The 10,706-nt window shown below is 51.2% G+C and overlaps 5 protein-coding genes and 2 pseudogenes across 5 annotated transcripts; 5 read left to right on the forward strand and 2 right to left on the reverse strand.

The window, feature by feature from the left end:
* The first annotated feature begins 107 nt into the window (after positions 1 to 107).
* Positions 108 to 558, forward strand: LOC6598021 (glutamyl-tRNA(Gln) amidotransferase subunit C, mitochondrial). Its single transcript, XM_026988057.1, has one exon. It carries the CDS (start codon positions 108 to 110, stop codon positions 552 to 554), a length of 447 nt encoding a protein of 148 aa, XP_026843858.1. The 3' UTR covers positions 555 to 558.
* LOC6598020 (DNA polymerase subunit gamma-2, mitochondrial) lies at positions 542 to 1,710 on the forward strand. Its single transcript, XM_002023176.2, has 2 exons — positions 542 to 1,244; positions 1,308 to 1,710. The coding sequence occupies exons 1-2, from the start codon at positions 551 to 553 to the stop codon at positions 1,700 to 1,702; spliced, it is 1,089 nt and encodes a 362-aa protein (XP_002023212.2). The 5' UTR covers positions 542 to 550; the 3' UTR covers positions 1,703 to 1,710.
* LOC6598019 (origin recognition complex subunit 5) lies at positions 1,659 to 3,227 on the reverse strand. The gene is made up of 2 exons (XM_002023175.2): positions 2,069 to 3,227; positions 1,659 to 1,999 (listed from the first exon to the last, which is right to left on the reverse strand). The coding sequence occupies exons 1-2, from the start codon at positions 3,170 to 3,172 to the stop codon at positions 1,715 to 1,717; spliced, it is 1,389 nt and encodes a 462-aa protein (XP_002023211.1). The 5' UTR covers positions 3,173 to 3,227; the 3' UTR covers positions 1,659 to 1,714.
* A 200-nt stretch (positions 3,228 to 3,427) lies between these two features.
* Positions 3,428 to 5,016, forward strand: LOC6598018 (actin-related protein 2/3 complex subunit 1A-B). Its single transcript, XM_002023174.2, has 2 exons — positions 3,428 to 3,723; positions 3,794 to 5,016. Exons 1-2 carry the CDS (start codon positions 3,651 to 3,653, stop codon positions 4,852 to 4,854), a joined length of 1,134 nt encoding a protein of 377 aa, XP_002023210.1. The 5' UTR covers positions 3,428 to 3,650; the 3' UTR covers positions 4,855 to 5,016.
* Positions 5,017 to 5,086: 70 nt separating this feature from the next.
* On the forward strand, positions 5,087 to 5,968 carry LOC6598017 (annotated as a pseudogene).
* A 2,715-nt stretch (positions 5,969 to 8,683) lies between these two features.
* Positions 8,684 to 9,404, forward strand: LOC6598015 (annotated as a pseudogene).
* A 124-nt stretch (positions 9,405 to 9,528) lies between these two features.
* On the reverse strand, positions 9,529 to 10,151 carry LOC6598014. The gene is made up of 3 exons (XM_026987704.1): positions 10,048 to 10,151; positions 9,797 to 9,979; positions 9,529 to 9,735 (listed from the first exon to the last, which is right to left on the reverse strand). The coding sequence occupies exons 1-3, from the start codon at positions 10,072 to 10,074 to the stop codon at positions 9,613 to 9,615; spliced, it is 333 nt and encodes a 110-aa protein (XP_026843505.1). The 5' UTR covers positions 10,075 to 10,151; the 3' UTR covers positions 9,529 to 9,612.
* Positions 10,152 to 10,706: the final 555 nt, after the last annotated feature.

Raw genomic sequence — 10,706 nt, forward strand, 5'->3', positions numbered from 1 at the left:
CGGTATATTTTTAAGATGAGACGGTATATTTCTGAGGGTCGGACGGTATATTTTAACGATAAATCCGCGGTCACACTGATTCCGGCATCCATTGATGTTTTTCCGAAATGTTGCGTGTTTTAAGTAGACGTTTCTATTGCAAAATTGCAGCCAAAACGAATTTTAAGACTGCCAAATTGGACTTCAAGGAGCTACGGTACGCTACGAAGGTGCCACAAACGCCGGTGGACACAGTATTTCCAGAGACAACCGCCAACAGAGTGGAGATTGATGCAAAAACCATTCAATTACTGGAGCGCCTCTCCCTGGTGAATCTGGATAGCGAACAGGCATTGGCCACGCTCAACAGTAGCATCCAGTTTGCGGACAAGATAGCCCACATCAATACGGAGAACGTTCGGCCGCTTTACACCGTGCTCGAGAACCAGCAGCTCCAGTTACGCAACGACGAGGTGAAGGAGGGTGACTGTCGCGTGGAGCTGCTGAGAAACGCCAAGGTGACGGACGAAGATTACTACGTCTCGCCGCCTGGCAATATTCCGCTGGAACAATGAGTCGTCTGAGTCGCTGCTTCAGGTCTTTGGAATCCGCTGGCTTCTTCCGCGTCCTAGACGACAGCCACGTCGAACTCCTTTCGCACGGGCACGCCTATGCCGATCTGCTGAAACAACAGTGGCTAAGTCTGCGGCCCCTGGCTGCTCATCTGGGCACCAGCCATTCCACTGAAGCCGTTTCCTCGACGCACCTCCAGCGTTTTTCATTTTCCCGCACCGAACTATTCCGTTCCCACTTCCAGCAGCTGGTTCAAGAGCATCCCCGAAAGGCAAAATGTCCCACACTCCTGAAGCATCTGTGCACCTCCTACTCCTGCCAACCCAATCCTTTCCTTAGGCACAAGGCTCCTGTTACGCATTTGATTACCGACTTTTTGGTGGAGCCCTATCGCGCCCTGGAGCACTTCTATAATATGCAGCGCGAGAGCAAGATTTGGTGGATGAGGTACTCCTCGAACCCCAGTCGGTACCGAATCGTTCCCCACGAACTGCCGGAGGAGGCGGATGCCAAAGACTGCCAAGGAATCGACATCATATCCAGCTACGGCAAAGAGGGTAGAGTGGCAGTGGAGCAACTGAGCCTGGTGATGCTCCACGGCGATGATTTCCGACTGCCCGATGCGAGAACGGACCAGTCCCTGCCGCCGGCTGTCATACGATCCGTAATTGAACTGGAAACAGCCACCTGCGGTAAGCACTTGGAATTCTCCATAAAATTTCTTTAAATGGATCGTTAATCTTCCGCTCGGACAGCTCTTCTTCTGGATGGCTGTGACCATGGGCGCGAGACGCAATCCCTACTGCTGAACAGGATGCTGGCACCCTATCAGTGTGGAATCGCCTGCCTGGAGGTCGATCCAGCCCAGGCGGGAGACTTGCGCGACCTTTGCCTTCACATAAAAGACGTCCTCCAGAGGGCAGGGCTGCGCCTGTGCCAGGGAGTGGGATATGCCCTAAGTAAGGATGCTTCCCAATTGACGGAACATGTAGACAAATCAGATATGCTGGGTGTACCTTATACGCTCCTCTTGAGCGAGCAAACTCTGCAAAACGGACTGCTGCAACTGCGCAGCCGGGACACCAGGCTGGCGGAGACCATACACATAAGCGATGTACCCGACTATTTATTGAATATATTTAAACACTGAGAATTGAACCCCCTACATGAAATCGCAAAGATATTGGCGCACGTTGAAGCCGACCACCTTGCCGATGTATAGCACAAACTCGAGGCCCACCGTGCACTGGAGCCGGGCCGAGCCGTCCATGATGTTCTGTTCGCCGGAGACAAAGCTGAGTAGCTTGAGGTGGACCAATGTGGAGATCTGGGACAGCAGGTTGCAGGTGAGGCCCACTTTTTCCTCAAGAATGGCGTAGAAGATGGCCAACAAGCGATCTATGGTAAAGGATTTGGGTCCCAGGGTCGTGGACATCTTCTCCGTAGTCTGGAAAAAAGGTTATTGGACCGTTAAGAAAACACTGAGAAGGGCATAGATGGGTGTGGATGAACGAACCTTGGCTCTGGCATTCACCGTCTGCATTCTCTTGCGCTGCTTTCCATGATGCTTGACGAACAGTCGCTTGTCCTGGTTGGCGGAATTGTGGCTGGCCAGGAATGCGGCAATAAGCAGATATTTGGCGTAGTAGGGCAACTCGAGCGACTGCGCCAGCTTGCGAACGCTCTGATCCTCGATGGGTGCCGATCCTTCCTGCTCTTCCGGAGGCTTTTCTGTTCGCATGTATATCTGGGTGAGCGCGGATCTCAAGGGTCCGGCAATGTGTCTCCACAGCCGGGAGACATCTGTAGACTCCACCGTGCCATCTAACACAGGCTCTAAGTAAATGGAGAAACATTTCCTGGCCGTCAACTGCAGCTCGGGCACGTCTCGGCAAGCCTTGTAGAAGACGCTGAGGAAGAGATTTAGGTAGTTGCTGTAGAAGTCCTCGGTGAGGGCCGCTTCGCAGATCGCGAGGCGCTGGGCATCCTTTGAAAATTGCTCAAGGAGGTGCCCTCGCACCTGGAAAAAGTCCGAGCCGAGAATACGCTGGGTCTCTGCCTTGTTGTACTGGGCCAAATGGATGCTGATAACTTCAGTCAGACCCGTTTTGTTATAAAACTTTTCGAAGGGAATCTGGGACAGGAGAATCACACAGAGATTGAGGCTGGTCAGCTGCTGCAGTCGCAGCAGAACGGGTAGAACGTTTGCATCCATGTCTCGCAAGCGCTCAGCATTGTCCACGGCTATCAAGAAGCTCTGGGATCTCCCTCCCTGGTCATGCCAACGACGCAGTTGCTCCACAAACTCCAGCATGTTGTCGGCGCGAACGGATTCCTCTGTGCACTGACGCGGAGCTAGTGTGTCCAGCATATTCTCCAGCATTATTTTTGTGGTATAGCACTCGATGGCATTTAGTTGGGCAATGCGAACTCCTTGCTGCCTGCTGCACTCTCGGAGGAATGTTCTGGTCAGGGCTGTTTTCCCCGTCCCACTGTGCCCGAACAGATAGAGGGCGGAAGGATAGTCTTCCCGGGAGTCGCCAATCAGCTCGCCCAGTGTTTTTATTGCTCCCTCCCGGCAGGGAAACAGCGGCTCCAACGCAGCGCAGATATTTTCCATTTGCGATTTGCTTACAAACAGCTGCCGGTGATAAAGCGCGCAAAAGTGCGAGTATTTTCCAGCACTGTTTGAGACCAGTGATGCCCGATTCCCGCAATTCACAAAATTTTCCCGAGATGGCCTCCAAAAAAAAGCCGTCAGAAATAGCTAGATCGGCAGCCCTGTTTGAGACATCGAGGGCAGAGTGTGTCGATATTTTTGCAGCTCTATTCGGGTGATTTCTGCACTTTACATTTTGGAAAGGTTTTTCAATACGTTTGTGTTTATTTCGGCAGGAAATTTGCAGTTCTCCTTCTTTCCAAGGCTAGATTAATCGTGTAGACGGCCCAGAGTCCGCGATTAAAACTAGAGAGAAGCGCCCAAGCAGAAACAACGCCCACTCGGTTCCGTTCCGTTCCCTAACTCGGTCATCAAACTCCGGCGAATCAAAACTACGTGTGTGGTTGGATCTTGCGTTGCGTGCATTTATTCCTCAACAATGGCCGAGACATTCACCTTTGGCACCTCCCTGGCCTCAATAACATGCCACGCCTGGAACAAGGACCGGACGCGTAAGTTTGCTGCCGACCGACGGTCGGGCATTTGGAGCTTACTCATTCATGACTCATTGCTTCCCCACAGAGATTGCCTTATCGCCCAACAACCATGAGATCCATATATACAGCCGCGATGGCAACGACTGGAAGTTGGCCGACGTACTGAATCAGCACGATTTGCGGGTCATGGGCATTGATTGGGCCAAAAACACCAATCGCATCGTGAGCTGCGCAGCCGACCGGAATGCCTATGTGTGGACCCAGGGCGAGGACGGCAAGTGGAAGCCTACGTTGGTGCTGCTTCGAATCAATCGCGCCGCCACATGCGTCAAGTGGTCGCCGGCGGAGAACAAGTTCGCCGTTGGCTCTGGGGCTCGCCTAATCTCGGTCTGCTACTTCGAGTCGGAGAACGACTGGTGGGTGTCCAAGCACATCAAAAAGCCGATTCGTTCCACCGTGACGTCCCTCGACTGGCATCCGAACAACGTTCTGCTGGTGGCTGGATCCACGGACTACAAGGTGCGCGTATTTTCGGCCTTCATTAAGGATGTCGAGGAAGCGCCCACACCCACGCCCTGGGGTAACCGAAAGCCCCTGGGCCAACTGATGGCCGAGTTTAAGAACTCTCTCACCTCCGGCGGAGGCTGGATCAACAATGTGAGCTTCTCCAGCGACGGCAACAAGGTCTGCTGGGTAGGACACGACAGCTGCGTGAGCATTGCAGATGCCACCAATGGCAACACCGTCATACGCCTCCGCACCGGCTACCTCCCCTTCCTGTCCTGCGAATGGGTCTCGCCCAACTCCGTCGTTGTGGCTGGCTATAGCTGTGTGCCGCTCCTGTATAGCCTCACGGCGGACAACAAACTGGTGCTGAGCGGCAAGCTGGACAAGTCGCAGAAGCGGGAGTCCAGCGGAATTACTGCCATGCGCATCTTCCAGTCGATGGACCGCAACATGCGCACGGAGAACACGGACACTGTGGTGGACTCCATCCACCAGAACGCCATCACCAGTGTGCGCATCTATGCTGGGGACAAATCCAGCGCAAGCAAGGTGTCCACCTCGGGCGTGGATGGCCAGCTGGTCATCTGGACTGTGGAGCAGGGCGGCATCAACGGCGGCATGCGCAACCTGCAGATCTAGTGTGTAATATGTTAATATGTATGTTAGAGTGTTGGCCTGGCCAGGTGCGCAGTATTTGCCAAAATGTTTTCCAAAATCGCTTTTCTTATCGTTTGTACCGTGTGAAAGCCGTTTTATATAAATTAACTGAAGAGATTGTTCTTTTCTCGTACTTCCACAATAGTTCCAAAAGTCTGTATATGTGTTTTAAAGTGTTTCCCCTCTATTGAAAAATGAATAAAATGTGTTTTTATTCTCCAAATCTGCCTAGCGGCTACCGGCAACACCATCTTCCTAAAGCCAGCTGAGCAGTCAATGTGGCTCATCCAACTGGCATCCGGCCACACGAACCTGAAGCGCGTGACCCTGGAGTTGGGCGGAAAGTCCCCCAACATTATCCTTTCTGACTCTATTCGTAGAGACGGCCCAATTCGGCCTCTTCTTCAACATGGGCCAGTGCTGCTGTGCCGGCTCTCGCACCTTTGTGGAGGATAAGATCTACGACGAGTTCGTGGAGCGCAGTGCAGAGCGTGCCAAGAAGAGGACCGTGGGCAATCCCTTAGATCTGAACACCAAGCAGGATCCCCAGATCAACCAGGAGCAGATGGATAAGATCCTTGGCATGATCCAGCAGGGCGCCAATCTGGTGGCCGGCGGTAGCCGTCTCGAATGCCTTCCCGGCTACTTTGTCCAGCCAACGGTGTTCGCCGATGTCCGAGACAACATGCCCATTGCCCGCGAGAAGATATTCGGGCCCGTCCAGCAGCTGATTCGATTCAAGAAGCTCGACGGGGTCATCGAACGTGCCAACAACTCGGAGTACGACCTTGCCGCCGCTCTCTTCACCAAGGATCTGGACTATGCCAACTAAATTGTCGGTTGCCTGCGTGCCGGCACTACAATGCCCTGGCTGGCCAGGCTTCCTTCGGACGAGAACGGGGAGTATGCACTCTCCAACTACACGGAGGTCACAGAAGAACTCCTAAGAAGGGACTGTCCTGGACAGGGACATTAGCCTTAAGATTCGGATAGTCCGCCCATCATTAGTATTTAAAATCACCTGATTTATATATATATGTATATATGTACGTATATTTTACTCTATCTAATTATATATAAAGGTTACAATTCCTACCACGCGGGAAAAATATTTTATTGCAGCCCGTGTGTCGGTGAATTTATCCGCATCTGTAACGTGGATAAATTTAAGAATATCGTACACATGGGAGGTGAGGATGAATCCACGCAGATCGAGATCGGAGCTATTGACTCTGCTCAAGTTAAGAGGTGTTGACGATTTCGCGAAGTTCAGCGCCAATAGCTTTTTTAAGTTTAAAACTTCGTTTGAATTAAACTCCTTTAGTTCATTTGGCGTGCTGCTGGTTATTTCTGAAAACTTCTGTTTCCATGTGTTTCGGTCAAAGGTGCTTCCGTAGATTTTTCCTAATCTATCCACCGTATCTTTATACCGCGTGACCAATTTCTTCTTCATATGGACCTCGTCCCACAGGACCGGGAAATAGTTTGCGACATACTGCAGCGACTTCAAATTGGCCCTGCACCTGTCCGATATTACGCCGCACACATTTTGGGCCAAGCCCAGGTTGAGAATTGAAGTGACTACGACTTTTAGTCCTTCATATATCTCATTGCTGCCCAAAACGTGCACGTCTATAGGGACCACCTGCAGGTACAGAAACTTGAATTTTGTGCCGTCCATATTTGCAGCTGCAATGGCCAAAGATTTCCAGCGGCTGAGGAGCACCTGTAAATATACTACTTAATATGATATAAAGAGACGGTTAAAAGGGAACTTACGTTGGGTACGTGCCTGAAATGAAACTCATTGAAAATGAGGACAAAAGGCTGCTCCCCGAAAAATTGCAAGTTTGACACCATGTTGATAAGCCCACAGTTCAGCTCTATCAAGTGGGACTGCCGCTCCACGTATCTGATGGCTCGCCGCACATCGCGTCCACGGGCAGCCAACAGCGGGTGGCGTATGAAAACCTCTTCCAAGTTCATTTTACACCCGACTGAAGTGAACGCGGTCGCAGTCTAGTTGGAAATGGCGACAGTCAAAGTGTAGGTGTTCGTCTGGTCAAATCCCGAGGCGGCTCACAGTGGGCCGAAAACGGTCAATCCTGTCCCGTTCTTTCCATGGGTCTTTTGTTTTGTTTCCAACAATATATATAATATCATATATGTAATATATAAAATATATATGTATAAACGCAATTTGAAAATTGTTTAAGCTTGACCCACTGTGCGGCAGTAGATCAGAACTCTTGCTTCTCTTTCGCTCTCATAGCAACGAAAGGAAATTTTGCCATCCTTTTTGTGCTGCTTCCGAGCGCTCGAAGATGAAGATGAAGAATGGTAAAAAATGGCTTACCGCGACAGCGCACAGTGGACAGCACGGTCAATCTCTAGTTTTTCCTTATGTTTGCTGTAATTTGGCAACCAAATGGGCCGCTTCATCCACTGTGCAGCAGTCAGATCAGAATTTGCAACGGAAAATTTGCAATCCTTTTTGTGCTGCTTCCGAGCTCGTAGATGAAGAGGAAACATAATGGTGAAAAACGACGCCGCGGATACAGCAAATCTAAGCGGGACCATGGACGGGTGAGTTGTTTGGCCGATTTCGGCGGTAAAAATTCGAATAAAATCTATTTAAATGAATCTATCAGATTGGAAATTGAAATTACATTAAAAGTGGAGCTAAAGACGCCGACAAAGGCGTCCTCGTCGGCGCAGCAACCTGGGATCGCCACTGCAATAGTGAATGGGACAAAAGTGGAGCTGAAGACGCCGACAAAGGCGTCCTCGTCGCCCTCGTCGGCTGCGCAGCAAGCTGGGAACGCCGCAATGGTGAATGGGACAAAAGTGGAGCAGAAGACGCCGTCAAATGCAGGCAGTGTCGTGGAGGATGCCCCCATGGATATGCCTTCAGTGAGGATGTACCTTGGGAGGATGCCCCTAATGAGGATGCACCTTGGGAGGATGCCCCTAATAAGGATGCACCTTGGGAGGATGCACCTTGGGAGGATGCCCCTAGTGAGGATGCACCGGCTCCGACTTCGTCGCTTATCAGCTTTTGCGCCTTTCCACCGACTGTAAACACTGGGAAGCCAAAGATGCCCATGGGGTGCCGGCCAATCCAGGCGCATACCCCCTCGTTTGCGCCCAGCAGCGTATTTGGGGCTATAATGGCGGCACCTTCCTCCAACCACTACAGTGCAGTGTCTGAAGTGAATCAGCCCTTTGCGACCAACACGGCTGCCGTCATTTTAAGGGAAGTTGGGGCGACGGCGGTGCTGAAGCGCGTGGGCCGACCGGAGCCCCTGACTCCGAATCTAAGAAGAATTGCCATAAATACCATCGCCGACTATTTCGTTATGAAAAAAATTCCACTGTCGATAAGCAAAAGCCGGAATTTGGATAGAGAACTCTTGAGTCTTTTTCCCGGGGATCAGGAAAGCAACTACAAAGTGAGCGATCGGAGCCGAATGTATGTCAGGTACAACAACAGGAAGCGGCTAGAAAAGCACCATGCTAATGTACGACGTAAGCTCATCTGGACCCCAACGACCAATGAACCATTTTCGCCGAAGACATCGGTGGCCTCATGGTCCCAGACACTGCCGGTTGAATTTGACGACGTGACAGACAATATGGAGTAGAACCAAAAAAATGGATTTTTCTGAAGAATCCTCGTTTAATTTCATTAATATTTCTATCAACATAAGACTTTTTATTTTCAACTTACAAAATTCCTAAAATATATATGAATATCGCCGTAGTGTCCTGATTTTCATAGTTCAATGTGAGGGGATATGGTCCCCCAGCAATGGCAATGCGTATTTTGGCTGCTTTTTTGCCTGTGCAGTGCCCCTTAGTTAGTGGCAGGTACTCATTGCAAGGTCTACATATCTCTTTTGGCTGCGGGGAGTCTAGCGTATACTGTCTGGACAACTTCTATGCCCCTGCGCGGGATAAGCTGCCGCGCTTGCTGGAGTATAGCGATCATCGTGCCCCGTCACTGGTGGCACTATGTGGAGGCGACGGAGACATCGCTCAGTCTCAACTACTGGGTGCCTCTCAAGGACGACATGGACCTGGCCCTGGACGAGTTTCTGGTCAACCACATTGTCGAGAGCTTTGTCAAGGGCGAAAGTGAACAGACGAAGCAGTATCTACTGAATCCCAATCAACTGGAGGACATATCCTCGACGCCCAGCGAACTGTTTGCCCAGTTCCAGCAGGCCGTACAGAATGCCGAGAGCGAGGAGCACAAACGGAAGCTGTGGGAAACCGATTACTTGACTCAATCCAAATTTAGGGAGCTCCTTGCTAGAGTGCGTCTCACCGTTCGGCACCTGGAGGTGATGCCCAAGGAGGAATACAAGCTCTTGCTGGAGTCCAACTCGAAACGGCTGCAAACAAAGACGAGAACTGCTACTGAGAGTTTGCCGATCAGCTCCACATTGGAACTGCTCATCAGCAGTATGTGTGCCCCACGCACCATTGCGGGCATGAAACGAGAGTTCTTTCGGAGACTATATACGTGATATTTTTGTTGCATATATGAGATTAAAATCCAAGAAGCCATCAACATGTATGATACAATTGTAAGCAAACGAACGAAAGCCGGAACAGAAACAAAACACAGAGCATTAAATGCCATGACCACCAATCGCCGCTTCTCTACGATCCGGAACTCAACGAAGAGGCCTTGGTTAAACCACAGTGTGGGTATAAATACGGGTGGGATGCGGTTTACCATCCTGGTGGCTTCTGGTTGGGATAGCCGCCTTGCTGTTGGGGAGCATAACTGCCAGGATAGGTGCCATAGTGCCCAGGTGGTGGTCCTTGTGGATAGCGGGGGGCTATACTGACAATCTGCAAATGAAAAGCATTCGCATAAGTGGGGATGCAAATTCCATCGATTATCAGTACTTACTGCCAGGATATGGGAGCGTGGCGTATGGATTGAAGCTCTGGGGCATCGGTGGCGGAACATACGCTGGATATGGAACTCCTGGCTGGGCTGGCATGCCATGTACCTGGTTAGGATACGGCATATTGGCAGCAGCTGCCGCAGCCGGTACGCTGGGAGCAGAGCCAGCTGGATTGGATGGAATGTCTGTCGGATGGGGGCGAAAAAACAAAATGATGTATTATCAAACTTTGTTAGGGAATGACTGTACCTACCGCTGCCACTACCCGAGGTGGAGGCATAGTGCGAGGGCAGAGAGGGCGTAGCCGGGCAAGCTTGTCGGCTCGACGCTGTAGTTAGGTCCTTCATGAGCTCCTCCTTTTCCGTTTTGCGGGCAAACACAAAGTCGCTGATCTTGTTCTGGAATACGACCAGGAGCTGGGTGAGGTCGTTGTAGAATTTAGTCCCCTCCTGGAGATTGCCCGACAGCTCAATGTAGCTATCGTAGGGTGTCGCGCGAGCTGCCACAGCTTCCCGTCTCCGAGACGAAAGCTCCATGGGCGCTCTGAATGTCTGTCACCAGGGACTGCTGACGGTCGACGCTCTCCCTCACCTGCTGCTGCAAAGGATTCAGGACCTGCCCAATGCACGACAACGACAAGGCGGGCTCGTCGATAGCCCCATCCTCACTGAGGCTGATTTTGCCACCGAAGATGGAGCCCTTGTCGAAGGGAATCTTTCACTTGGCAACAAAAGCGTTAGGCGCGGGATTTCAAGCCAATAGTGTGACCATCTCCACTCTACGGCACTTTGGCAAAAGTGTTGACATACCGCCACTTCTCTCTCTCTCTCTCTCCCTCTCTCTCTCTCTGGCTCGCTCTTCCCTCTCGGCATGCCTATGCGTGTGTGTGTGTGTATGTACGACTTTTGGTAA

This window comes from Drosophila persimilis, unplaced genomic scaffold (assembly GCF_003286085.1).
Source record: "Drosophila persimilis strain 14011-0111.01,24,50 unplaced genomic scaffold, DperRS2 tig00000124-arrow-pilon, whole genome shotgun sequence".
Taxonomy (NCBI): domain Eukaryota; kingdom Metazoa; phylum Arthropoda; class Insecta; order Diptera; family Drosophilidae; genus Drosophila; species Drosophila persimilis.

Coding starts and splice junctions, on each gene's coding strand:
- LOC6598021 (XM_026988057.1), top strand. CDS start 108: ATGTTGCGTGTTTTAAGTAGACGTTTCTATTGCAAAATTGCAGCCAAA.
- LOC6598018 (XM_002023174.2), top strand. CDS start 3,651: ATGGCCGAGACATTCACCTTTGGCACCTCCCTGGCCTCAATAACATGC. Junction 3,724..3,793: donor CTGGAACAAGGACCGGACGC/GTAAGTTTGCTG, acceptor GCTTCCCCACAG/AGATTGCCTTATCGCCCAAC.
- LOC6598019 (XM_002023175.2), bottom strand. CDS start 3,172: ATGGAAAATATCTGCGCTGCGTTGGAGCCGCTGTTTCCCTGCCGGGAG. Junction 2,000..2,068: donor CGGTGAATGCCAGAGCCAAG/GTTCGTTCATCC, acceptor CCTTTTTTCCAG/ACTACGGAGAAGATGTCCAC.
- LOC6598014 (XM_026987704.1), bottom strand. CDS start 10,074: ATGCCTCCACCTCGGGTAGTGGCAGCG. Junction 9,980..10,047: donor CACCTCGGGTAGTGGCAGCG/GTAGGTACAGTC, acceptor CCCATCCGACAG/ACATTCCATCCAATCCAGCT. Junction 9,736..9,796: donor CACGCTCCCATATCCTGGCA/GTAAGTACTGAT, acceptor TTTCATTTGCAG/ATTGTCAGTATAGCCCCCCG.
- LOC6598020 (XM_002023176.2), top strand. CDS start 551: ATGAGTCGTCTGAGTCGCTGCTTCAGGTCTTTGGAATCCGCTGGCTTC. Junction 1,245..1,307: donor ACTGGAAACAGCCACCTGCG/GTAAGCACTTGG, acceptor CCGCTCGGACAG/CTCTTCTTCTGGATGGCTGT.